At 39.9% G+C, this 26,153-nt stretch overlaps 1 protein-coding gene across 1 annotated transcript; it reads right to left on the minus strand.

Annotated features, from left to right (window-relative positions):
• Window positions 1-148: 148 nt before the first annotated feature.
• Window positions 149-25,349, minus strand: LOC106057719 (hatching enzyme 1.2-like). Its single transcript, XM_056020074.1, has 11 exons — window positions 25,198-25,349; window positions 24,513-24,531; window positions 22,290-22,372; window positions 22,030-22,105; window positions 20,159-20,294; window positions 5,579-5,757; window positions 3,238-3,471; window positions 2,856-2,879; window positions 1,649-1,777; window positions 1,179-1,432; window positions 149-361 (listed from the first exon to the last, which is right to left on the minus strand). The coding sequence occupies exons 1-11, from the start codon at window positions 25,270-25,272 to the stop codon at window positions 284-286; spliced, it is 1,287 nt and encodes a 428-aa protein (XP_055876049.1). The 5' UTR covers window positions 25,273-25,349; the 3' UTR covers window positions 149-283.
• Between the last annotated feature and the right edge of the window lie 804 nt (window positions 25,350-26,153).

Raw genomic sequence — 26,153 nt, forward strand, 5'->3', positions numbered from 1 at the left:
CTTCGTGACAAAAAAAAGCGGGGGTAAGGCAGGCTGCAAGAAAGTCACAAATCAATACACTTCGGTAAGTTTTCAAGGCACATGACGACGAGTAAACAAACGCTAGTCAGTATAGCAGTGCAAGGGCGGTAACAAAATAAAAAGCAACTTGAGTTTTTCCATCTTGAGTTGTATTTAGAAAAAGTACAGAAACAATGTTTTATGACTATTGAGAAATGTATTGAATACCATTAGATTATAGCCTTAATACTAAAATATGGATAAAAAGAACTATATGAGAATTCTACACACAGTGTCCCTGGTATATATGAACATCATCTATAGCCACATCGCCTGCCGCCATGTGGGCCTGGAATGTTACCTGGGAAAAAAAATATATTTAAGAACTTGTGAATTCATTAAACACAGAAACTCTGACATTTGCCTAACAAAATTATTTGTGTATGTCTCTACTATTACTAAATAAAAAAATAAACAGTCGTTTCATTGTACAGGGTGTTGTGAAGTAAATAAGGGCGCTCCTCCTAGTTAAGCATCAACGTGTTCTTTGGCTAGTACCACTCTAATGCTCTGACCCTCAGTGACCCTTCCTCCATTTACTTTTTCGTTATACACACACCTTCAAGATTCACTGCTCGTGAACCCACTGGAATGTCGTCATGAGCTCACCGTGAACTCAGAACTAACAGGAATGTCGTCGTGAACTCACCGTGAACTCAGAACTAACAGGGATGTCGTCATGAACTCACCATGAACTCAGAACTAACAGGGATGTCGTTATGAACTCACCGTGAACTCAGAACTAACAGGGATGTCGTCATGAACTCACCGTGAACTCAGAACTAACAGGAATGTCGTCGTGAACTCACCGTGAGCTCAGAACTAACAGGAATGTCGTCATGAACTCACCGTGAACTCAGAACTAACAGGAATGTCGTCGTGAACTCAGAACTAACAGGAATGTCGTCATGAACTCACCGTGAACTCAGAACTAACAGGAATGTCGGCATCAGCTCACCGTGAACTCAGAACTAACAGGAATGTCGGCATCAGCTCACCGTGAACTCAGAACTAACAGGAATGTCGTCATGAACTCACCGTGAACTCAGAACTAACAGGAATGTCGTCATGAACTCACCGTGAACTCGGAACTTACAGGAATGTCGTCATGAACTCACCGTGAACTCAGTTCCCACTGGAACGTTGACGGACGTCCTGCTGTGCACCCAGTTGTTTTGGTAGTTGTTGTGGTAGTTCTTGACAACAGTGGTAGTCAGATGGGGACCTTGAACCACTACATCCAGATACGAGCTTGGGCCTTTCTGGTAGAAGTAGAAGTCTACGCAGACTGGACCATTTCTGTAGGTAGGACTGTGAATCTTGGCTACACCAGTGGCGTGTGTCGGGGACTGGACCGCAATTAAATAGGAATCTGAACAAGTAGAAACACGAGTATATTATACGAACAGTCAACTTAATATATATATTCCTATATTTGAAGAAAAAATCTTATAACAAAATTTACAGGAACACTTTGAAAATGAAATGTCAAATTATTGATATACATGTTCAGTTTGTACTGATGATAGGGCATACTGGCTTACCAAGGCCACAGAAAACCAATACAACAAATTAGAAAGTCACTTACCTGTACCGAAAGAATAGCCAGCATGTGGACCATCTGCAATTACACCCCGGCCATGAATCCAGTTAAAAGTTGTATGCTCGATGACCAAACCACATTCAGTGCTTTCAAAAGTACATTTGGTTAAAGTAGCTGAAAGTCGAAAGCAGGGAATTGAACTGCGAGGATAATTCAGGATTCATTCATCCATTTCCATCTATTTTATTGTATTAACAATATAGGTTTCATGTGGTCCTCAGGAATAATATCTTACTGTTCTATGTTTACTAATTTTGACTGTTAAAATTAATTTTGGAAATGTTAGTAAGAAACTTAGTTCTTATTCAATCCTGTAAATTACAGAGAAGAAAATTACGTTTTGACCCCAAAATTTCATGTGGTCATTTTCGCCCTAAGTCAAATTAGTGAAGATACGCAAACTGAGATTTTGAATCAAATGAAATATCACAAGATCTGAATGATCTCATCAGAGACTATACCTTTACCTCCCCTTTTGAAACTTGACTACTTGTATAAAGACTAAAAGTGAATCCAGTAAGTTCAACAACAAAGTATACCAGATTCGAGCGGCTCGGAAGATTTATAACTATTTAAAAAAAGGTATATTTTGTATATACTATCTATGTATTATGAAAAAGCGTAAGTGGAGCTGGTTAGGACACACAACCTGCGAACACTAGCTACCAATGTTGCAAGGCAGGCACTTATCTTCTTATCTTCTTCTTATATAATACAGACGTTACTTCCGCAAGGAAAGAGGAAAGTGGGCAGACCCAAGCAAACCTGGAAGAGGTCACTCATCAGTGAAGCTGAGGATACTGGAATGGCTTGGGAGCAGATGAAGAAAGCTGGTCAGAACCGAGTTGGGAGGAGAGGTGTGGTGGCGGCGGCACTACGCTCCCCTAGGACTTCACAGGATTAAGAGAAGAAGTATTATGAGCCCAACTAGTATAGAAATATTCAAGTTTCAACTAGTAGATAAGCATAGTAATGTGGGCTTTCTTAATTATTTTAATATTGTATATATCCTTTATGTACTGTTCAGTGTTCTATATTTACGTCTTCTTATACTTTCCATTGGTCTAATTTTCGAAAGCATGCAATGTTTATGTGAATTGTAGAATTTGACATTTTGATCTACAAAGTATTAATAACAGGTGACCAGACCAGTGATTAGTAAGCCTAATTAGCAAACAAAAAAAATACTTACTTGGTTTAGTTATATGAGTAGTATCTGTGGGGGAAAAAGTTTTTAGAATCATGTTTATTTGTTTGCATTAGACTAAAGCTAACAGCTTTTTATTTAATCAATAGTATAACAAAATAAGGGAGGCTACAATATTAAAAAAAAAGAAAATATGTCCGCAAAAGGTAGCGCCCTTGGCTCTTCAACAATTTCAGTTATTTTGTCTATAAGATATGGTTTTAACATTATTAACAAAACAAGCTTTTAAAATTAAAAATGAAGACTTTGACAATAATTCCTTTAGATTCTCGTGTTTTTAGTGCACCTGTACTGACACTATATCTTTGGTAACACATCATTGTTGGACAGTTGTTTCCACAGACCAGTCCTAGTTCAAGGGGCCTACCTTCAGTACATCCGTATAGCCTCTGTATCTTCAGCACATCAGTAGTACTTAGACTCAGCCTCTGGCCCATGGACGTAGTGTCTGATGCCTTCCCAGGTTTGGCTGTGATGACCGGCTTGGAGCGGTCCAGAGCAAAGGTGTAGACCCCGTAGTGCATGATGGAGCCAAAGTCATAGGCGGTGTTGAGTGTGGTGGCCTCAGTCACGGGATGGAGGTTAAAGTCGTGTCTGGATTCTGAAAAAAAAAAGATGATCTAACTCAGCGATGTCTATCCCAAGGCTCTAGGGCCCTATTCGGCCAGTAACTCTGTTACGTGGCGCTATCAGGCCCCTTTGTTTTGGAGTGTATCACTGTGTATGTGTGTGTTTCCAAAGTAACTACAAGAAAAGAAAGAATTTGGTGTTGTAGAATGATGGAATGATGAAAATAAGAGCTGGTCTGTCATAACTGATGTTAAGAAGTCACGTGGGGATAGCTGAACGGATAACTAGTTCAGGAATGAAGTGAGATCGATTTTGTTTAAAATATTATTTCATTTTGTTACTACTAGATCTATGCCTCATATCAAGTCAAATCTGTATATATTATTAATAAAAGTTATATTAAGCTTTTGTTTTAAGAGAGAAATTTGTGAAAGTTATTTGAAAGTTAGTTTATTAAGAATAGAATACGCCTAGATCGGTTTAGCCGTAGCCTACTAACTGACTGTGGCTACAAACCAACGACCGAGTATTAACTCCCTTGATAACTTCTCTTCACAAGCAGCAGACGTTCGTTTCTACTGGACCATTTCTTTGACGCGTTGTACCCGTGACAGCAAGTGGGAAATATAGATACACCTCCCCTCCCCAACTATGCTTAGACATGTTGGGCATCACTGGTCTAAAGGGAAAAAAAAAGAGTAGAATAAACTAGAAATGGGCCAGCTCTGACGCAAAGTTCAAGAAAAAAAGATGCCTATTACAAGCGGTCCCGGCATAACTAACTTATAATAATTCTTTTCAGAACCGGACACAACAGAATGAGACAACACATGTTCCGGAAGTTAAATAAGGACTAGTGAGATTTGCCCTTATGGAGCATCACCAGAGAATGACCTTCAAAGCTGCATACTCTACCGAGAGACCCGAAGATACTGGCCTCAAAGCCCACCTATATTAAACATAAACTATATGAAGAGCTGCCATATCTGGAAACCACTGCCCAGGTCATCGAAGGTATAGGAGTACTTGTCTGAACCCCCCCAACATAAACTTATGAAGAAGAAGAAGAAGAAGAAGGAGAAAGAAGACTGGAGAGACGTCGTGCTAATCTCTTGACTCTTTAGCCTCGTCCAAGATTCAGAATAATTCTCTAAGAGACCAAGTGATACATGCTAAATGCTAGTAATGTACGGGTCAAGATCTCATAAGATGTGGAAGGGTCGAGTTTATTACACATTAGCTTCCAGAAGCTAAAAATAAAATAGGACAGGTTAAAAATAGGATTATCGTTATTTTGGAGAAGTTATGTCGGCAAAAAAATAAATACATCGCCCAGGGCCGGATTTAGGTATGCGGAGGTACCTAGACTTACTTTTGTGGAGGCCGCTAGACTGACTTTTGTGGAGGCCCCTAGACTGACATTTTGTGGAGGCCCCTAGACTGACATTTTGTGGAGGCCCCTAGACTGACATTTTGTGGAGGCCCCTAGACTGACTTTTTGTGGAGGCCTCTAAACTTTTTTTTTTGAAAGCTTTAATAAAAATCCACTTATTAATAAAATATCAATATCTAAAAGCACGCGCCATATTTAAAAAAAATGAATATGCATATTTTAGTAACATAAAGTGTACTACGCAATATAGTAAATGCGGAGCTCCTGTTGTATATTACGAGCACACTATGAGGGAGAGTATAAGCTGACACAGTTAACAACTTCAAAATTTAAAGTATTGTTGGTAAAAAATGCGAAAAAAAAAATATTTTAAACAAAAATGTAAGTTGCTGACCCGTTGAAATAGAGATTTTTTTTCTATTGTGTGGGGGCCCCATTCCTTGTGGAGTCCCCCTGGGCTGTAGCCCCACCGGCCCTGCCATCGTTACATAAACATTTTGAAACAAAAAAAAACAGTTCAGCCACAATGGTTTTCAAATGCATAAATAAGATCTGAGCAAAATGTAAACTCAACAGGAAAACTGCTAGGTGACCTTCATTGACTAACGTTTTTTGAGAGAGAGAGAGAGAGAGAGAGAGAAGGAGATGCTATTCCTAACTTCTGATATACTATACATGTATTATTGTGAATTTTTTTGATATTTAGATATAGATCTGTATATAATGCCCTGCACCTAACCCTGACCTGCTTTAACGTTATTAAGATCAATGTTAATGTAGTTGTCTCTGTCTGGACGGCTCTGCTCATGCCAGAAGCCAATGGTGTGTATCAGCTCGTGCATGATTATTCCCTTCAGCTCGCAGCCAGCGCCAATAGAAACGTCTTGTTTACCATGGTTGTTAAATCCAATGATTGAGTGACACCTAGAAACAAGGACAATAAAAACTCTGTTGTAACATTGTTGTAACAAGATCAATGTTATTGAAAACAGTCTCTTGTTCAAATCAATGCATAATATGAGATTATAATAATAATAAAATGCCAATCAAATTGTAGCAACGAAACTTATTCTGAGATTGTTATTGTATTGTTTGCATTAACATGCACCACGTACAACAGTAGGGCTTCTTTCCAAGGCTTTTGCAATAGAGGATTAGAGCATCTCAAGCCATCACTCAAATGGAGGGTGATGATGATGACTATAACGCTTTTTGTTCAGCTTTAAAGCACTGCTGCAAAGACTTTTAATTTGCCCAATCAGTGCAAGACAAGAGCACAATTAATTATTTTAAATCTTTTAAAAGTTATGTGTTGACTAATTAACTTATTAGATACAGCCTCAACAGCGATATGACTATCTATAGCACCTTTGAGACTTTGAGTCATGTAACGACTATGGTTCATCCTCTTAGAAGTGAGATGAAAGCCTGGACCTTATCTACGGTCGAAACAAAAGGGGGTATCTTCATATAAGTGATGACTCGTTTCTGCAAGATGTAAATTGGTGTAATGGTGACATCACAAAAGTATAGTACGCACCAAAGACGAACGTTTACTTATCTGTTTCCAATGGCTCCTATCAGTTCTACTTTCTGTGTCACTTTTTTCGGTTATTAGGTTACGTTATAGGCCTACTGATGTAATCTAGCACATGGAACAACAACATATGCCTGGTATCATTGATAATAAACGTTTCTTTGATGCCCAATGACCAATAGCAGAAAACGAGCAAAGTATTTTTTCTAATATTTAAGCTTATACAAGGAAAATAACTGTACATTTAGAGTCATGCTCTCTCGATACTGTAAGATTAATTTCCCTTTTTCTAAATCAGACACAATTGATTCATTATCACTAATTAATTATGTGACTCTTCATTTCTTGCTGGATTCGTGCGCTGTTAGGGACAATGAATTCTTGTGCAAAGTTTCAACTTGTTCCGAGAATGGGAAGTGGGAGAAATAACGTACAAACTGTGTACCAGGCAGACAGATTGAGCTGATAGAAACTTTATCAAAAGCTAAGACATAGAAGAGAACTTTGATCTAGATTTTGTGAAAGAAACAATGAGCACATTGTGTCCACGAACGATATAGCTCACGTAAAGAGAGTCATAGTCGTAAAGTCATCTTCGAGCTCCTTTTTTGTATCACTCAAAAGTCGTCAACAGAACGATAGATGACTATCGGGAGAATTGCGACCATTCTTATTAAAAGAAAATAATCGAAAAGTTTTTTTTACTCGACATTGTTGCTCCTGAAAACATTTGACCAAAGTTCTACTTAGAAGATTGAAACAACGTCCCTTACTTCAAAGATTTAATTGTTTTGAAACATTGGTAATAAAATAGTAACAATATCATTTTACTTGGTTCATTGTCCAACATGGATTTAGTTTAGAATCTTGTTTCTTTTTGTCCCTCTTGAAAAATACGTAGACCAGCTTCTCGCTCTATAGATGATAACAATTAGTCAACACATAACTTTTAAAACATTGTAAATAATTAGTTTGGCTGTTGCTGGTTGAGAAACACTGCACTAAGACTTGGCACTAAGACAGCACCTTCTATACTTGGCACTAAGACAGCACCTTCTATGAATATGGCAGCTTGAGTGTCCCTGTCCCCGAGACTCAATACACTTCCTTTGGCAAGATTTTTTCTCTTGAAATTGTCTAATATCAAAACTAGTTCTGTTTTTATCAAACAGTTTTTATTTTATTTTTAGCTCTGTTATCAGTGAAATATTAGACCAATTTTTACTTAGCTTATATCAAATCACTCTGTCTGTCTAGTAAAATGATTGTGTTACAAACGGATTTATTTTAGAATCAAGTTGATTGTGCCTAACAAAACATGAATCAGTAAAAAAAAATAAAAAATAATTAGTTAATTAATTGTTGCTAATTAAATATTTTGGTCGGTATTGAAAAAGGAAAAAAATGCTACTTATTGCGAGATATGACTGTATTTGAGTTATTGCCCTTTTAAATTTTTCTATAAGTTTTTTCCTTCCAATTCCCATTCTCGGATCAAGTTGAAATTACCAATTAATTAATCACTTAGTGATAATTAATCAATTTTGTTGTATATTCAAAAAGGAAGCTTATTCCTGCTATATTGAGATGTATGGCAGTGAATTAGCGATTTTTTCCATTAGTTAAGCTTTGTTTTTTTTTTTATTTGTTTATATTTTCCTTGTTATAATAGTTACCAAAGCCAATTTCAGATTTTTTTTTCTTTTACGACAGTATTTTCATAGCTCTACTAGGACTAAACAAAATAATAAAAAGTTACTAATATAGCAGGAAAACGTCAAATCAAAACATTTTTGTAGTGTATAGTCCATGTTTCACCTTGGACATTGCACTCCAATGTATCGAGATCTAGGAGTCAGTGATAGATCTAAGACCTGTTGGACAGTGGGCATTTACACATTTTTAAATCAAGCACTTAATAAAAATTTGATTGAATAATACGGAGCATATTATCTGACGTCTGAGCTCTGGACATAATTTTTCTTCTTATTAGAAAGCAGATAATACACAGACCTTAATAAAAAAAAAAGCTTTATAGGTCACGACCTGTAAAGTTCAAGGCTATGCCCTAATTAATACGCTATTTCGCGTACTCCTATCCCTGATAATGCCATTAAGATTATCTTTCTCTTTCTCTCTCTCTGTCTGTTTATATCTCATTATCTGTCTTTCCGTCCCTCTTTGTCTCCCCCCCCTCTTTGTCGTTCCCTATTTCCCCATCTCTTTCTATATTAGTGGGCCATTTCTCCATTCTATCGAAATCTAGATCTAGTCCTAAGTTGTTCAGTTACTTTGTACATAAGAAGAGGTGAGAATAGTTTCGTTTGCTACGGCGTTCAGAATGTACTATGTGTATTAATTAAAGCATCTCTAGAACTGTGGGTGCGCGCCTAGATAGCGTGTGTAGTCTTTTTTAGCGGCCCCCGAAAGGGGAAAAGACGCTATTAGTTTTGTGTGAAATGTCTGTCCGTCTGTCCCGTTTAGATCTCGTAAACTAGAAAAGATATTGAAAATCCGACATCACAATATTTTATACCATTCCAAGTTCTGATGCAACGGCTTTTTTTTTTCCTGAAAGCGAAAAATCTAATTTTTAAAATCAGTTATGCAAGCAGTTTTTTTAAAGAGAAAAAGCTAATTAGTATGCATTATAAGTTAGACCTAATTTAAAATAAATAGTGATCTTATAAACTCCATTTTTCTGAACATTTTTTTTATTGCGGAAATTATTTATTTTTTTTTTTTGAGGATTCGAATAAGAGATTGAGCCTTTTCAAAGCAATTAGATCAATTATAAGACATCAGTTAGGCCAGGGGAGGCGCGGTGGCTGAGAGGTAAAGCGCTTGGCTTCCGAACCGAATCCTGGTGAAGACTGGGATTTTCAACTTTGGAATCTTTGGGCGCCTCTGAGTCTACCCAGCTCTAACTGACATTAGTTGGGGAAAAGTATAGGCGGTTGGTCGTTGTGCTGGCTCCATGACACGCTCGCTAACAGTAGGCCACAAAAACAGATGAACTTTACCACATCTGCCCTATAGACCACAAGGTCTGAAAGGGGAACTAGTTAGGCCAGGTTCACATCTAACTTTGCATTCACTTGCACCTATACTTTGATCAGCTGTACCGTTGGGGCACTACACAAGATCAGTTAACCTTCTTTCTCCATTCTTATCTCTCATTTGTCTTTGATATAATTTCATTTGGATGTTCTTTCTAAAAATATTGAAGCCTGCCTGGGTGGACATCTTTGGGGCCGATTTTGAGTTCGTGTTTCCACACAAACTGTCTTTTGTAACCTTGTTATTATTGTATTTGCGTGGTAGTCCATATTTTAGTATTAAAAATTAGAAAAAGTATTAGTAAAAATCTAATAAAAACGACGAGGTTTTCAACATTTCATTTAAGTGGCGTCGTTTCATCTTCTGTTTTCGAAAGAGGCGTCTGCAACTAGATCTATTTAAAAACTTCTTCTGTAGAAGATATTTAAATAAAACTCCGCCATTGCGATTCTACCAGCCTTTCTGACATCAGAACGATCAAATGTCTAGCGTAACATTGTTGACGTCTTCTGCGTGAACAAACCTGCCAACTACAAGATGTCCCGCAGAACTGAACAAACCTGCCAACTACAAGATGTCCCGTAGAACTGAACAAACCTGCCAACTACAAGATGTCCCGCCGAACTGAACAAACCTGCCAACTACAAGATGTCCCGCCGAACTGAACAACAAACCTGCCACTACAAGATGTCCCGCCGAACTGAACAACAAACCTGCCACTACAAGATGTCCCGCAGAACTGAACAAACCTGCCAACTACAAGATGTCCCGCCGAACTGAACAACAAACCTGCCACTACAAGATGTCCCGCAGAACTGAACAAACCTGCCAACTACAAGATGTCCCGCAGAACTGAACAAACCTGCCAACTACAAGATGTCCCGCAGAACTGAACAAACCTGCCAACTACAAGATGTCCCGCAGAACTGAACAAACCTGCCAACTACAAGATGTCCCGCAGAACTGAACAAACCTGCCAACTACAAAATGTCCCGCAGAACTGAACAAACCTGCCAACTAAAAGATGTCCCGCAGAACTGAACAAACCTGCCAACTACAAGATGTCCCGCAGAACTGAACAACAAACCTGCCACTACAAGATGTCCCGCTGAACTAAAAATACTCCTTTGACTATCATGCCGGTTAAAGACTTCAATGCTCAGTACCTCCAATGACTTTCACAATTTAGTATCGGCAGATCCCACCACTTCTATAGCTTTATTTTAGCTGCCCCACAGACGTAACTATAGCCTCCCCCCCCCCACCAGGTGGCTGATGGAGTTCTGAAGGAATGTTTTTTTGGTCTGAGCGTGTGACGTGACATGCAAAAGTTTGAGAAACATTGATTTAAGAGCTGTATGAAATCGTGGATGCACCTTTACACTGATTACAGATTACATTAGAGGGCAGTTTCATAATTGAGACAAATTGTGTAAAAAAAAAGATAGTTTTGACCGACAAATTTTATCTGCACTACTGAGAATCTCAACACAAAGAAACATATGACAAGATAATACTATAAGTCTTGATCTTTACATTGGTCATTACTTAGAGAGAAACTTTCTTTTAAACTCGATGTCAAAGTGTTTGTAATAGTTCAAGGGCAAACAGTGCGTCCGAACATCCATTAACTTGGTGATGGTGGGCCTAACACTATGACAGGTAGGCCTATATGGTGGTAGACTTACACTATGACAGGGAGGCCTATATGGTGGTAGACTTACACTATGACAGGGAAGCTTATATGGTGGTAGACTTACACTATGACAGGGAGGCTTATATGGTGGGCCTAACACTATGAGAGGGAGGCTTATATGGTGGTAGACTTACACTATGACAAGGAGGCTTATATGGTGGTACACTTACACTATGACAGGGAGGCTTATATGGTGGTAGACTTACACTATGACAGGGAGGCTTATATGGTGAGCCTTACACTATGACAGGGAGGCTTATATGGTGGTAGACTTACACTATGACAGGGAGGCTTATATGGTGGTAGACTTACACTATGAAAGGGAGGCTTATATGGTGGTAGACTTACACTATGACAGGGAGGCTTATATGGTGGTAGACTTACACTATGACAGGGAGGCTTATATGGTGGTAGACTTACACTATGACAGGGAGGCTTATATGGTGGGCCTTACACTATGACAGGGAGGCTTATATGGGGGTAGACTTACACTATGACAGGGAGGCTTATATGGTGGTAGACTTACACTATGACAGGGAGGCTTATATGGTGGTAGACTTACACTATGACAGGGAGGCTTATATGGTGGTAGACTTACACTATGACAGGGAGGCTTATATGGTGGGCCTTACACTATGACAGGGAGGCTTATAGGGTGGTAGACTTAAACTATGACAGGGAGGCTTATATGATGGTAGACTTACACTATGACAGGGAGGCTTATATGGTGGTAGACTTACACTATGACAGGGAGGCTTATATGGTGGTAGACTTACACTATGACAGGGAGGCTTATATGGTGGTAGACTTACACTATGACAGGGAGGCTTATATGGTGGTAGACTTACACTATGACAGGGAAGCTTATATGGTGGGCCTAACACTATGAATTGGAGGCTTATATGGTGGGCCTAACACTATGACAGGGAGGCTTATATGGTGGGCCTAACACTATGACAGGGAGGCCTATATGATGGTAGACTTACACTATGACAGGGAGGCTTATTTGGTGGTAGACTTACACTATGACAGGGAGGCTTATATGGTGGTAGACTTACACTATGACAGGGAGGCTTATATGGTGGTCCTAACACTATGACAGGGAGGCCTATATGGTGGTAGACTTACAATATGACAGGGAAGCTTATATGGTGGTACACTTACACTATGACAGGGAGGCTTATATGGTGGGCCTAACACTATGACAGGGAGGCTTATATGGTGGTAGACTTACACTATGACAGGGAGGCTTATATGGTGGTAGACTTACACTATGACAGGGAGGCTTATATGGTGGTAGACTTACACTATGACATGGAGGCTTATATGGTGGTAGACTTACACTATGACAGGGAGGCTTATATGGTGGGCCTTACACTATGACAGGGAGGCTTATATGGGGGTAGACTTACACTATGACAGGGAGGCTTATATGGTGGTAGACTTACACTATGACAGGGAGGCTTATATGGTGGTAGACTTACACTATGACAGGAAGGCTTATATGGTGGTAGACTTACACTATGACAGGGAGGCTAATATGGGGGTAGACTTACACTATGACAGGGAGGCTTATATGGTGGTAGACTTACACTATGACAGGGAGGCTTATATGGTGGTAGACTTACACTATGACAGGGAGGCTTATATGGTGGTAGACTTACACTATGACAGGGAGGCTTATATGGTGGGCCTTACACTATGACAGGGAGGCTTATAGGGTGGTAGACTTAAACTATGACAGGGAGGCTTATATGATGGTAGACTTACACTATGACAGGGAGGCTTATATGTTGGTAGACTTACACTATGACAGGGAGGCTTATATGGTGGTAGACTTACACTATGACAGGGAGGCTTATATGGTGTTAGACTTACACTATGACAGGGAGGCTTATATGGTGGTAGACTTACACTATGACAGGGAAGCTTATATGGTGGGCCTAACACTATGACAGGGAGGCTTATATGGTGGGCCTAACACTATGACAGGGAGGCTTATATGGTGGGCCTAACACTATGACAGGGAGGCCTATATGATGGTAGACTTACACTATGACAGGGAGGCTTATATGGTGGTAGACTTACACTATGACAGGGAGGCTTATATGGTGGTAGACTTACACTATGACAGGGAGGCTTATATGGTGGTCCTAACACTATGACAGGGAGGCCTATATGGTGGTAGACTTACACTATGACAGGGAAGCTTATATGGTGGTAGACTTACACTATGACAGGGAGGCTTATATGGTGGGCCTAACACTATGAGAGGGAGGCTTATATGGTGGTAGACTTACACTATGACAGGGAGGCTTATATGGTGGTACACTTACACTATGACAGGGAGGCTTATATGGTGGTAGACTTACACTATGACAGGGAGGCTTATATGGTGAGCCTTACACTATGACAGGGAGGCTTATATGGTGGTAGACTTACACTATGACAGGGAGGCTTATATGGTGGGATTAACACTATGACAGGGAGGCTTATATGGTGGGCCTAACAATATGACAGGGAGGCTTATATGGTGGTAGACTTACACTATGACAGGGAGGCTTATATGGTGGTAGACTTACACTATGACAGGGAGACCTATATGGTGGTAGACTTACACTATGACAGGGAGGCTTATATTGTGGTAGACTTACACTATGACAGGTAGGCTTATATGGTGGGCCTAACACTATGACAGGGAGGCTTATATGGTGGGCCTAACACTATGACAGGGAGGCTTATATGGTGGGCCTAACACTATGACAGGGAGGCCTATATGATGGTAGACTTACACTATGACAGGGAGGCTTATATGGTGGTAGACTTACACTATGACAAGGAGGCTTATATGGTGGTAGACTTACACTTTGACAGGGAGGCTTATATGGTGGTAGACTTACACTATGACAGGGAGGCTTATATGGTGGTCCTAACACTATGACAGGGAGGCCTATATGGAGGTAGACTTACACTATGACAGGGAGGCTTATATGGTGGTAGACTTACACTATGACAGGGAGGCTTATATGGTGGGCCTAACACTATGAGAGGGAGGCTTATATGGTGGTAGACTTACACTATGAAACGGAGGCTTATATGGTGGTAGACTTACACTATGACAGGGAGGCTTATATGGTGGTAGACTTACACTATGACAGGGAGGCTTATATGGTGGGCCTTACACTATGACAGGGAGGCTTATATGGTGGTAGACTTACACTATGACAGGGAGGCTTATATAGTGGGCCTTACACTATGACAGGGAGGCTTATATGATGGTAGACTTACACTATGACAGGAAGGCTTATATGGTGGGCCTAACACTATGACAGGGAGGCTTATATGGTGGTAGACTTACACTATGACAGGGAGGCTTATATGGTGGGCCTAACACTATGACAGGGAGGCTTATATGATGGTAGACTTACACTATGACAGGGAGGCTTATATGGTGGGCCTAACACTATGACAGGGAGGCTTATATGATGGTAGACTTACACTATGACAGGGAGGCTTAAATGGTGGGCCTTACACTATGACAGGGAGGCTTATATGGTGGTAGACTTACGCTATGACAGGGAGGCTTATATGATGGTAGACTTACACTATGACAGGGAGGCTTATATGGTGGTAGACTTACACTATGACAAGGAGGCTTATATGGTGGTAGACTTACACTATGACAGGGAGGCTTATATGGTGGTAGACTTACACTATGACAGGGAGGCTTATATGGTGGGCCTAACACTATGACAGGGAGGCTTATATGGTGGTAGACTTACACTATGACAGGGAGGCTTATATGGTGGTAGACTTACACTATGACAGGGAGGCTTATATGGTGGTAGACTTACACTATGACATGGAGGCTTAAATGGTGGTAGACTTACACTATGACAGGGAGGCTTATATGGTGGGCCTTATACTATGACAGGGAGGCTTATATGGGGGTAGACTTACACTATGACAGGGAGGCTTATATGGTGGTAGACTTACACTATGACAGGGAGGCTTATATGGTGGTAGACTTACACTATGACAGGGAGGCTTATATGGTGGTAGACTTACACTATGACAGGGAGGCTAATATGGGGGTAGACTTACACTATGACAGGGAGGCTTATATGGTGGTAGACTTACACTATGACAGGGAAGCTTATATGGTGGGCCTAACACTATGAATTGGAGGCTTATATGGTGGGCCTAACACTATGACAGGGAGGCTTATATGGTGGGCCTAACACTATGACAGGGAGGCCTATATGATGGTAGACTTACACTATGACAGGGAGGCTTATTTGGTGGTAGACTTACACTATGACAGGGAGGCTTATATGGTGGTAGACTTACACTATGACAGGGAGGCTTATATGGTGGTCCTAACACTATGACAGGGAGGCCTATATGGTGGTAGACTTACAATATGACAGGGAAGCTTATATGGTGGTACACTTACACTATGACAGGGAGGCTTATATGGTGGGCCTAACACTATGACAGGGAGGCTTATATGGTGGTAGACTTACACTATGACAGGGAGGCTTATATGGTGGTAGACTTACACTATGACAGGGAGGCTTATATGGTGGTAGACTTACACTATGACATGGAGGCTTATATGGTGGTAGACTTACACTATGACAGGGAGGCTTATATGGTGGGCCTTACACTATGACAGGGAGGCTTATATGGGGGTAGACTTACACTATGACAGGGAGGCTTATATGGTGGTAGACTTACACTATGACAGGGAGGCTTATATGGTGGTAGACTTACACTATGACAGGAAGGCTTATATGGTGGTAGACTTACACTATGACAGGGAGGCTAATATGGGGGTAGACTTACACTATGACAGGGAGGCTTATATGGTGGTAGACTTACACTATGACAGGGAGGCTTATATGGTGGTAGACTTACACTATGACAGGGAGGCTTATATGGTGGTAGACTTACACTATGACAGGGAGGCTTATATGGTGGGCCTTACACTATGACAGGGAGGCTTATAGGGTGGTAGACTTAAACTATGACAGGGAGGCTTATATGATGGTAGACTTACACTATGACAGGGAGGCTTATATGTTGGTAGACTTACACTATGACAGGGAGGCTTATATGGTGGTAGACTTACACTATGACAGGGAGGCTTATATGGTGTTAGACTTACACTATGACAGGGAGGCTTATATGGTGGTAGACTTACACTATGACAGGGAAGCTTATATGGTGGGCCTAACACTATGACAGGGAGGCTTATATGGTGGGCCTAACACTATGACAGGGAGGCTTATATGGTGGGCCTAACACTATGACAGGGAGGCCTATATGATGGTAGACTTACACTATGACAGGGAGGCTTATATGGTGGTAGACTTACACTATGACAGGGAGGCTTATATGGTGGTAGACTTACACTATGACAGGGAGGCTTATATGGTGGTCCTAACACTATGACAGGGAGGCCTATATGGTGGTAGACTTACACTATGACAGGGAAGCTTATATGGTGGTAGACTTACACTATGACAGGGAGGCTTATATGGTGGGCCTAACACTATGAGAGGGAGGCTTATATGGTGGTAGACTTACACTATGACAGGGAGGCTTATATGGTGGTACACTTACACTATGACAGGGAGGCTTATATGGTGGTAGACTTACACTATGACAGGGAGGCTTATATGGTGAGCCTTACACTATGACAGGGAGGCTTATATGGTGGTAGACTTACACTATGACAGGGAGGCTTATATGGTGGGATTAACACTATGACAGGGAGGCTTATATGGTGGGCCTAACAATATGACAGGGAGGCTTATATGGTGGTAGACTTACACTATGACAGGGAGGCTTATATGGTGGTAGACTTACACTATGACAGGGAGACCTATATGGTGGTAGACTTACACTATGACAGGGAGGCTTATATTGTGGTAGACTTACACTATGACAGGTAGGCTTATATGGTGGGCCTAACACTATGACAGGGAGGCTTATATGGTGGGCCTAACACTATGACAGGGAGGCTTATATGGTGGGCCTAACACTATGACAGGGAGGCCTATATGATGGTAGACTTACACTATGACAGGGAGGCTTATATGGTGGTAGACTTACACTATGACAAGGAGGCTTATATGGTGGTAGACTTACACTTTGACAGGGAGGCGTATATGGTGGTAGACTTACACTATGACAGGGAGGCTTATATGGTGGTCCTAACACTATGACAGGGAGGCCTATATGGAGGTAGACTTACACTATGACAGGGAGGCTTATATGGTGGTAGACTTACACTATGACAGGGAGGCTTATATGGTGGGCCTAACACTATGAGAGGGAGGCTTATATGGTGGTAGACTTACACTATGAAACGGAGGCTTATATGGTGGTAGACTTACACTATGACAGGGAGGCTTATATGGTGGTAGACTTACACTATGACAGGGAGGCTTATATGGTGGGCCTTACACTATGACAGGGAGGCTTATATGGTGGTAGACTTACACTATGACAGGGAGGCTTATATAGTGGGCCTTACACTATGACAGGGAGGCTTATATGATGGTAGACTTACACTATGACAGGAAGGCTTATATGGTGGGCCTAACACTATGACAGGGAGGCTTATATGGTGGTAGACTTACACTATGACAGGGAGGCTTATATGGTGGGCCTAACACTATGACAGGGAGGCTTATATGATGGTAGACTTACACTATGACAGGGAGGCTTATATGGTGGGCCTAACACTATGACAGGGAGGCTTATATGATGGTAGACTTACACTATGACAGGGAGGCTTAAATGGTGGGCCTTACACTATGACAGGGAGGCTTATATGGTGGTAGACTTACGCTATGACAGGGAGGCTTATATGATGGTAGACTTACACTATGACAGGGAGGCTTATATGGTGGTAGACTTACACTATGACAAGGAGGCTTATATGGTGGTAGACTTACACTATGACAGGGAGGCTTATATGGTGGTAGACTTACACTATGACAGGGAGGCTTATATGGTGGGCCTAACACTATGACAGGGAGGCTTATATGGTGGTAGACTTACACTATGACAGGGAGGCTTATATGGTGGTAGACTTACACTATGACAGGGAGGCTTATATGGTGGTAGACTTACACTATGACATGGAGGCTTAAATGGTGGTAGACTTACACTATGACAGGGAGGCTTATATGGTGGGCCTTATACTATGACAGGGAGGCTTATATGGGGGTAGACTTACACTATGACAGGGAGGCTTATATGGTGGTAGACTTACACTATGACAGGGAGGCTTATATGGTGGTAGACTTACACTATGACAGGGAGGCTTATATGGTGGTAGACTTACACTATGACAGGGAGGCTAATATGGGGGTAGACTTACACTATGACAGGGAGGCTTATATGGTGGTAGACTTACACTATGACAGGGAGGCTTATATGGTGGTAGACTTACACTATGACAGGGAGGCTTATATGGTGGTAGACTTACACTATGACAGGGAGGCTTATATGGTGGGCCTTACACTATGACAGGGAGGCTTATAGGGTGGTAGACTTAAACTATGACAGGGAGGCTTATATGATGGTAGACTTACACTATGACAGGGAGGCTTATATGTTGGTAGACTTACACTATGACAGGGAGGCTTATATGGTGGTAGACTTACACTATGACAGGGAGGCTTATATGGTGGGCCTAACACTATGACAGGGAGGCTTATATGATGGTAGACTTACACTATGACAGGGAGGCTTATATGGTGGGCCTAACACTATGACAGGGAGGCTTATATGATGGTAGACTTACACTATGACAGGGAGGCTTAAATGGTGGGCCTTACACTATGACAGGGAGGCTTATATGGTGGTAGACTTACGCTATGACAGGGAGGCTTATATGATGGTAGACTTACACTATGACAGGGAGGCTTATATGGTGGTAGACTTACACTATGACAAGGAGGCTTATATGGTGGTAGACTTACACTATGACAGGGAGGCTTATATGGTGGTAGACTTACACTATGACAGGGAGGCTTATATGGTGGTAGACTTACACTATGACAGGGAGGCTTATATGGTGGTAGACTTACACTATGACAGGGAGGCTTATATGGTGGTAGACTTACACTATGACAGGGAGGCCTATATGGTAGTAGACTTACACTATGACAGGGAGGCTTATATGGTGGTAGACTTACACTATGACAGGGAGGCTTATATGGTGGTAGACTTACACTATGACAGGGAGGCTTATATGGTTGTAGACTTACACTATGACAGGGAGGCTTATATGGTGGTAGACTTACAGAAGTTGACATTTCACGGGAATGTTTTCAGAACTTTTGGGAATAAGTCAAGAAAAGAAATGTCTTTCATTTTCCCCATTTCAAGTAACATGCCAGTCAAACTTAGTGAGAGTTCGTCAAGGGTCAAGAGAGATGGCTCTCCCCCCCCCCTTCCCATCAACTTGATAATCATTTAATCACTTCCGATGTTGTCTGAATAAAGAATCAACTTCTAAGACTAACATTGCGTTAGCTTTTGAGTTGTAGGTTTTCACTCTTTGTTAAATCGCTTTTGAGCGATTAGCTCCAAGACTTGTGGGTCACTTCCCTTCTGACAGATTTCACCGCTTAGCATTTCAAAATGGAGGTTGTTAACTCCCTTCTCAATTCCCCCTTTACTTTTCTGCCGCTGCCACTTTTGACCGAAGAATGAGTAATGACAAATTAATTTACCAATTAGCTTGAGTCATTATTATAAAACATAAATTAATATGTTTAGAAAATTCTTAAATGATGAGATAATATTTGCATTGAAATATTACTTTGTCTATTTAGAACATGCTGATACTACAAAGACAAGAGGATCCTACTTGGAAACAAAGAAGTCTGTGAAGATACACCTTATTTAAACAACAAAAATCACCCGGCATGCCTCGAAAACATGGTTGGATGAGAATGCATTTTCTAGCACGTGGAAACACATACACCTTCCTGATGAGATGTACTTACCCTGTTCCTGCATGGATCTCTATATAAGTGACCTGGTTAGTCCTAGGAATGAATTGAATGCAGTGACCTGATGCTCCATTGATATCATGCTCCAGTTCCCTCATGGCAGCTATGATAGTGTCGTGAATTGCCGAAGCTATTCTCACACGAAAGATAAAATATAAAAGGGAAATTATTTCTAGTAGACTAAACATTTATATTTTATTTGTCCTATAGTTAAAATAAAGAAAACAAAAGACATTAAGGGGATCGAACCCACGAGATTCTTCGCATAATTAGCACGACGCACTAACAACTTAGTTAATCGACCATTTTTCAAATGTTCAAATAGAAATATATAGATCAAGTTGTCTAAATGAAAACTCTGTTTGGAGAATCAGGTCGTTCACTACAAATTTTAAACTCTAGACTTTTTAAACTATAAAACCTTTTATTTTTATAAGTACTTGAATGGCTCAGTGGTTAGCACGTCACTTTACTATCGTGGAGGCTGAGACTTGATCATTTAAAAAAAATAAATTAAATAGCTTTTGAAAAGGCAACACTTACAACTTTCCCCAAATACCCCCCCCCTTTTTAACTGCTCCACAAAAGTAATTGAATCATAGTGCACCAAGCATGCTATAAGCATGAAATTTGCGCTAAAAATATATTTCCACTGTCACAAATGTATGTAAAACATTATGTTTAATTCATCCAATTATTACGGAAGTGATCTTTCTGATATAGTGATAAAGTATTTTGTCACGCAGTAAAAGTTTATGTGTGAAATGTCACCTCTCTAGGTTAGTGATCAGTTGTGAAAATGTAGTCTTTGTTTTTGACTTTTCACCTTTTGTTTACTATGTTGAACTAATTATAGGAAGTGACGAAAAGGCCAAGAGTTTATTGTTGATTTGAAATTAGTAACATTTTTACTTTAGAGGAAATGTACATGTCTAGACACCTAAAAGTTACAAATCAACACAATATTTAGTCCGTAGTTATACATTAATGAAGGTTTTATGAACTGAAGAACATTATAACTCCCTTTAGCAACCTTTTATTTGTGCTAAAAAAAAATGATTCTAGTTTTCTTAAAACCACGTACTAAGATTTGTACATCCTGTAGTCCAGGAAAACAAGTGTGATTGTTTGTTGTCCAAATCACTGAAACACGGAGTCTTCAGTACGTAAAAACGCCCTCTAGTGAGGGACGACTGCGCTCAACATGTTTTGTGTGTTTATGTTCAAAGCTTAACGAAAGAAAAAGTTATAAAAATGTTGAAAAGACCTTTCTGGCTTTCTTTTTAAGCTCTTTATAAAAATGTTGAAAAGACCTTTCTGGCTTTCTTTTGAAGCTCTTTAAAAAAATGTTTAAACGACCTTTCTGGCTTTCTTTTGAAGCTCTTTATAAAAATGTTGAAAAGACCTTTCTGGCTTTCTTTTAAAACTCTTTATGTTCTTTAAATCCAATTGGACCATATAGGAGACTGCTCGTTTTTCACAACGTTTTGACCTACTTTCAGTGGCGTAGCAAGGGATTTGGGGGCCTTGGGAGCTTGGACTTTTTAGGGGCCCCCTGAATTTTGGCATTCGACATCATGACATAAAATAATGTATTTAATAAATATATACGTCTCTCCAATGTGTGGAATACATGCAACATGGACACTATGCTAAATCGACAGGAGGCCGCGGGAAATCTGTTATAAGTTATAAAATGGTTTAATTTAATAATTTATATAGAATTAGCGCGGGTCCTATGACAGTTCGGGACCCACTGCGGTGGCATAGGTTGCAGTGGCCTAAGGCTGCGCGGCGTATGCTACTCGACTAGTACACTATAAAAGTCTACAATTAGACCAGAAATAATGTACAGAATTACTTACAATAATTTTGACTTATGGTGTAGTAGATTCTACCTTGAGGCCATCGGTGACTTGGATTGAGGATACCATTCCTAGTCTAATACACATAAAGAGTTTGTGTTATTAGTGAAAAAAAGAAACTCGCCTCTAAATGATTTGATCAATGGTAGTAGGCCTACATGTTATATCAGAATCATTAAACTACTAGATGTAAGTTATCTTTGATATGAGCTTTATGCCATTAACCATTAAGTAAAGTTTTAGCCTATTAGTTCACTCACCAGTTCAATCTCGATATCTCCCACAATGACCGTACCGTGTGGCGTGTAGACCAGACCCCCATCGTTAGTTTCTTCTATGTTATCTGGTGAAAAACAAACAATGAAGTTATTTCCTTTAAATAATGATGCTGTTTCTTCTTAATACACTAATGTCTGGAAGATGCATGGTTAATGTGATATGCTAAAGGATAATGATGAAGTTACCCATTTTACTCGGCCTTCGGCCTCGTCTATATCTTGGGTTTCGAGGCACTTGTAATAAGAGATGTGATACATAGTCATCTGCTTTGACACATTCAAGACTGAACCATTGTTAAGACAGGTCGGCGGAAAGAAGCTTTCGTTGGCCTAGAGTGCCCTAGAGTCTAGAGTTTCAAGAGCCTCAGTCTATTTTCTAGACTATTACGACTTTGGAAGTTGCTGGCAAAAGCCTCCCAGCCTCTTAATGGCACTCAAGTGGAAACGTTCTTTAGAGGAGACGATTAGACCAATAGGGAAACAAAAAAGAATCTCTGTTAAAAAGCTAAATGGAACCACACTGTTAGCATTGACGGGAATGGAAGACAGTCCTGTAACAATACAATTCAATACATTGAGCAGTTTTATTGCAGACTCCTAGCGGTTCCCCTGGTTCATCGGCCTAAATTCTCACTTCCAGCCCGAGAGTTAGGAAGGCGGGAGCTTCCACCAGCTTAGAGTTTCAAGATTCTCTGACTCAACTTTCAGGTCAAGAAAAATCTTTACAGCCTCAACGTCTCCCTGCGGGTAGAAAAGCTCGTAAGAGGAGACTTAAGTTAGGTAGCAAAACACGGTGGGGGGGGGGAGTCCTATGGAGCTGAGTTCATTGCACCAGGCGAGAAAGTCTCAACAACTTGTCCAATGACAAATGTGGTACCAGGCGAGAAAGAAAGTCTCAACAACTTGTCCAATGACAAATGTGGTACCAGGCGAGAAAGAAAGTCTCAACAACTTGTCCAATGACAAATGTGGTACCAGGCGAGAAAGAAAGTCTCCACAACTTGTCCAATGACAAATGTGGTACCAGGCGAGAAAGAAAGTCTCAACAACTTGTCCAATGACAAATGTGGTACCAGGCGAGAAAGAAAGTCTCAACAACTTGTCCAATGACAAATGTGGTACCAGGCGAGAAAGAAAGTCTCCACAACTTGTCCAATGACAAATGTGGTACCAGGCGAGAAAGAAAGTCTCCACAACTTGTCCAATGACAAATGTGGTACCAGGCGAGAAAGAAAGTCTCAACAACTTGTCCAATGACAAATGTGGTACCAGGCGAGAAAGAAAGTCTCAACAACTTGTCCAATGACAAATGTGGTACCAGGCGAGAAAGAAAGTCTCCACAACTTGTCCAATGACAAATGTGGTACCAGGCGAGAAAGAAAGTCTCAACAACTTGTCCAATGACAAATGTGGTATAGAGAAGGAAAATGAGATGGACTCCCCGTGCTTCTTGGTCTTCAGAGTGTCTTAGGATTTGAACCCTCAAAAAAAAAAGATAAGTGATTTTCCATTGTATCTACTTGGAACCATCACAGACAGAAAAAAATGTACATGACATCTGTTTGTATGGCAGACAGTTAATAATGGTGACATGTGGCCAGCACAACCACCAACCACCTTCCCCCAAAAAAGACTAAGACTAAGACTAAGACTGCTTTATTGATCCTTACGGAAATTTGTTGTGATTACAAGGACTCTTTTCTCATATAAAGACAACCCAACAGAAAAATACACATAAATACAATAATCTCAAGTGCCCATCAGAGTTGGGTGAACTCAGGGGTGTTCTAAAAATCCCAGAGTTCTAAATCACCTAGATTAAAACCCGAGAGTCATCAGACAGCTCGCTCTCATCACAGACTGCTTTAAATGATGCCTGTTAAAGCGAGCCTCATCATTTGCTTAGAGTCTTAAGAGACATGGTTGCAAAGCGGCAACTACTGTCCAATCATGAAGTAAATATTAAAACCCCATTGACACAGAAGTTCATTTCTTTTTAAAAACAGATCTATGCATTTGTTTGGAGTATTCGTTTACAATGTAAATGTGTGCGCAGTGAAGTTATATGAAACAAAGCATTTAATATTTTTTAAGTCTTACTTTCAGGAAGCTAGCTATTGGTTCCAGCGATCTAGACAAGAGCATGGACCTATTGAAATCTATTTGTAACTAAAACATATTTTAAAAAATAATATATAAACTCACCATGATCTATAAATGACACCTGTTGAATTAAAACAAAAACTCTTTTAGAAATTTATTTGTTAGAAATTAAAAAAAAACGCAGTAACAGAAATGTTTAAATCTCGATAAATATGATTAATGAACTGAGAATATGGTCTTTTGACCATGGAGTCTCCAAATTTGATATCAGCTGTGTTTTGATTTTGCGATTTTTTTTGTTCGATCCATAGCGAAAAAAATGTTACAAAGCAAACATTATATGTGTGTTGGTCTCCCAAACTGTTTAAAATGAGGACTGTCGCTTATTGCCCTTATTTATTTTGAAAACCTCTCAATATTGCGGACGTTTTGTGATATTTATTTCTTTGGAAAACTGATGACGAGGAATATAATGCTTAAGTTTTGAAACAAACATTTATTATTCAATGTAATATTGACAATATCTCTTTAAATATTCTCTTTAGACGTATTGTGCCTATGCTACCAGTTTGAGTTCCTGAGACTCATTCATCGCCCACCAAACGCGTCCTTCTTTAAGTTTTCAGTCTCAAGGACCTTCCGTCTGACAAGCTACTCTAGCAGCACAGCTACATTAATCTGTCTGTTTTCTAAGACGCATACTATGATTGAAAGCAACAGGAACCACACTATTACTGCAGAACACGTACAAATAATCTTGGTCAAATAGTTTCATTGTTAATCAAACCTCGATTTTCTTTGGTGCCGCTAAAGTAGCCGTCACAAAAAGTGCCGCCACAAGAAACAGAGTTACTTTATCCATTGTGCTACTTTAGATGCCAACTACAAGTTCAATCATATTTATACTTAGCTTAAAAACGTGGTTCAAATTCATATCCACATGTACACATTCTCACAGATACACACAGACACACATTTTAAACGAAGCCTAAGTATTTAGATTAGAGGCGAAGAATGCAGTAGAAAGTCTGGATTGTCTGTAGTCATTCTCTCCCCTGAGAAACTAGCTCACCAAAGTTTGAATGTACTTCAAGAAATCGATAAATAGATAAATTATATAAAGTCTAGGTCAAGATGGATTTCAACAAGCATATATTCAAATGTATAACAACTTCAAGGCTGATGGCTCCGAGCGTTTTGATGACCTTTTTTTTTTATCTACTTTAACATCAAAAAAAAATATTTTAAAGCACTTCACGCTGTTATTTTGAATTCCTAAGCAGGACAAAGTCTCTCAGCGCATTGTAAAAAGTGTAATTTTTTTTTTAATATTATTATTTTAACCTGAATATTTACCCTAAATTTCTTTGTCTGGCCTGGATAACTTGTTCAAACATACCGAGTCAAAGTTTCAGAAAGGAAATATCTCCTCCCCACCCCAAAGACAAAAGAATTGTCCAAAATGAATATAAAACAATATAAGGGCGACGTATTGTTATGAAGCTCAGTCTGTTTGCAACATAAAGTACTATACTTGTTAAATTCTTGTTTAATTTTCATCATAACAGTCTGTTTTACAAAGCTTATATCAACTCACTCTATCTGTCATTCTTTCTGTCTGTCTGTGTTCTCCCACACTTATTCTCGGATCAAGTTGAAACTTTGCACAATTATTTATTGTTATAAACAATATATTAATCAATAAAAATAATTAACCAACTTGTCATCTAATTACTTGTTAAT

Source organism: Biomphalaria glabrata, chromosome 2, assembly GCF_947242115.1.
Source record: "Biomphalaria glabrata chromosome 2, xgBioGlab47.1, whole genome shotgun sequence".
In the NCBI taxonomy this organism is placed as follows: Eukaryota; Metazoa; Mollusca; class Gastropoda; family Planorbidae; genus Biomphalaria; species Biomphalaria glabrata.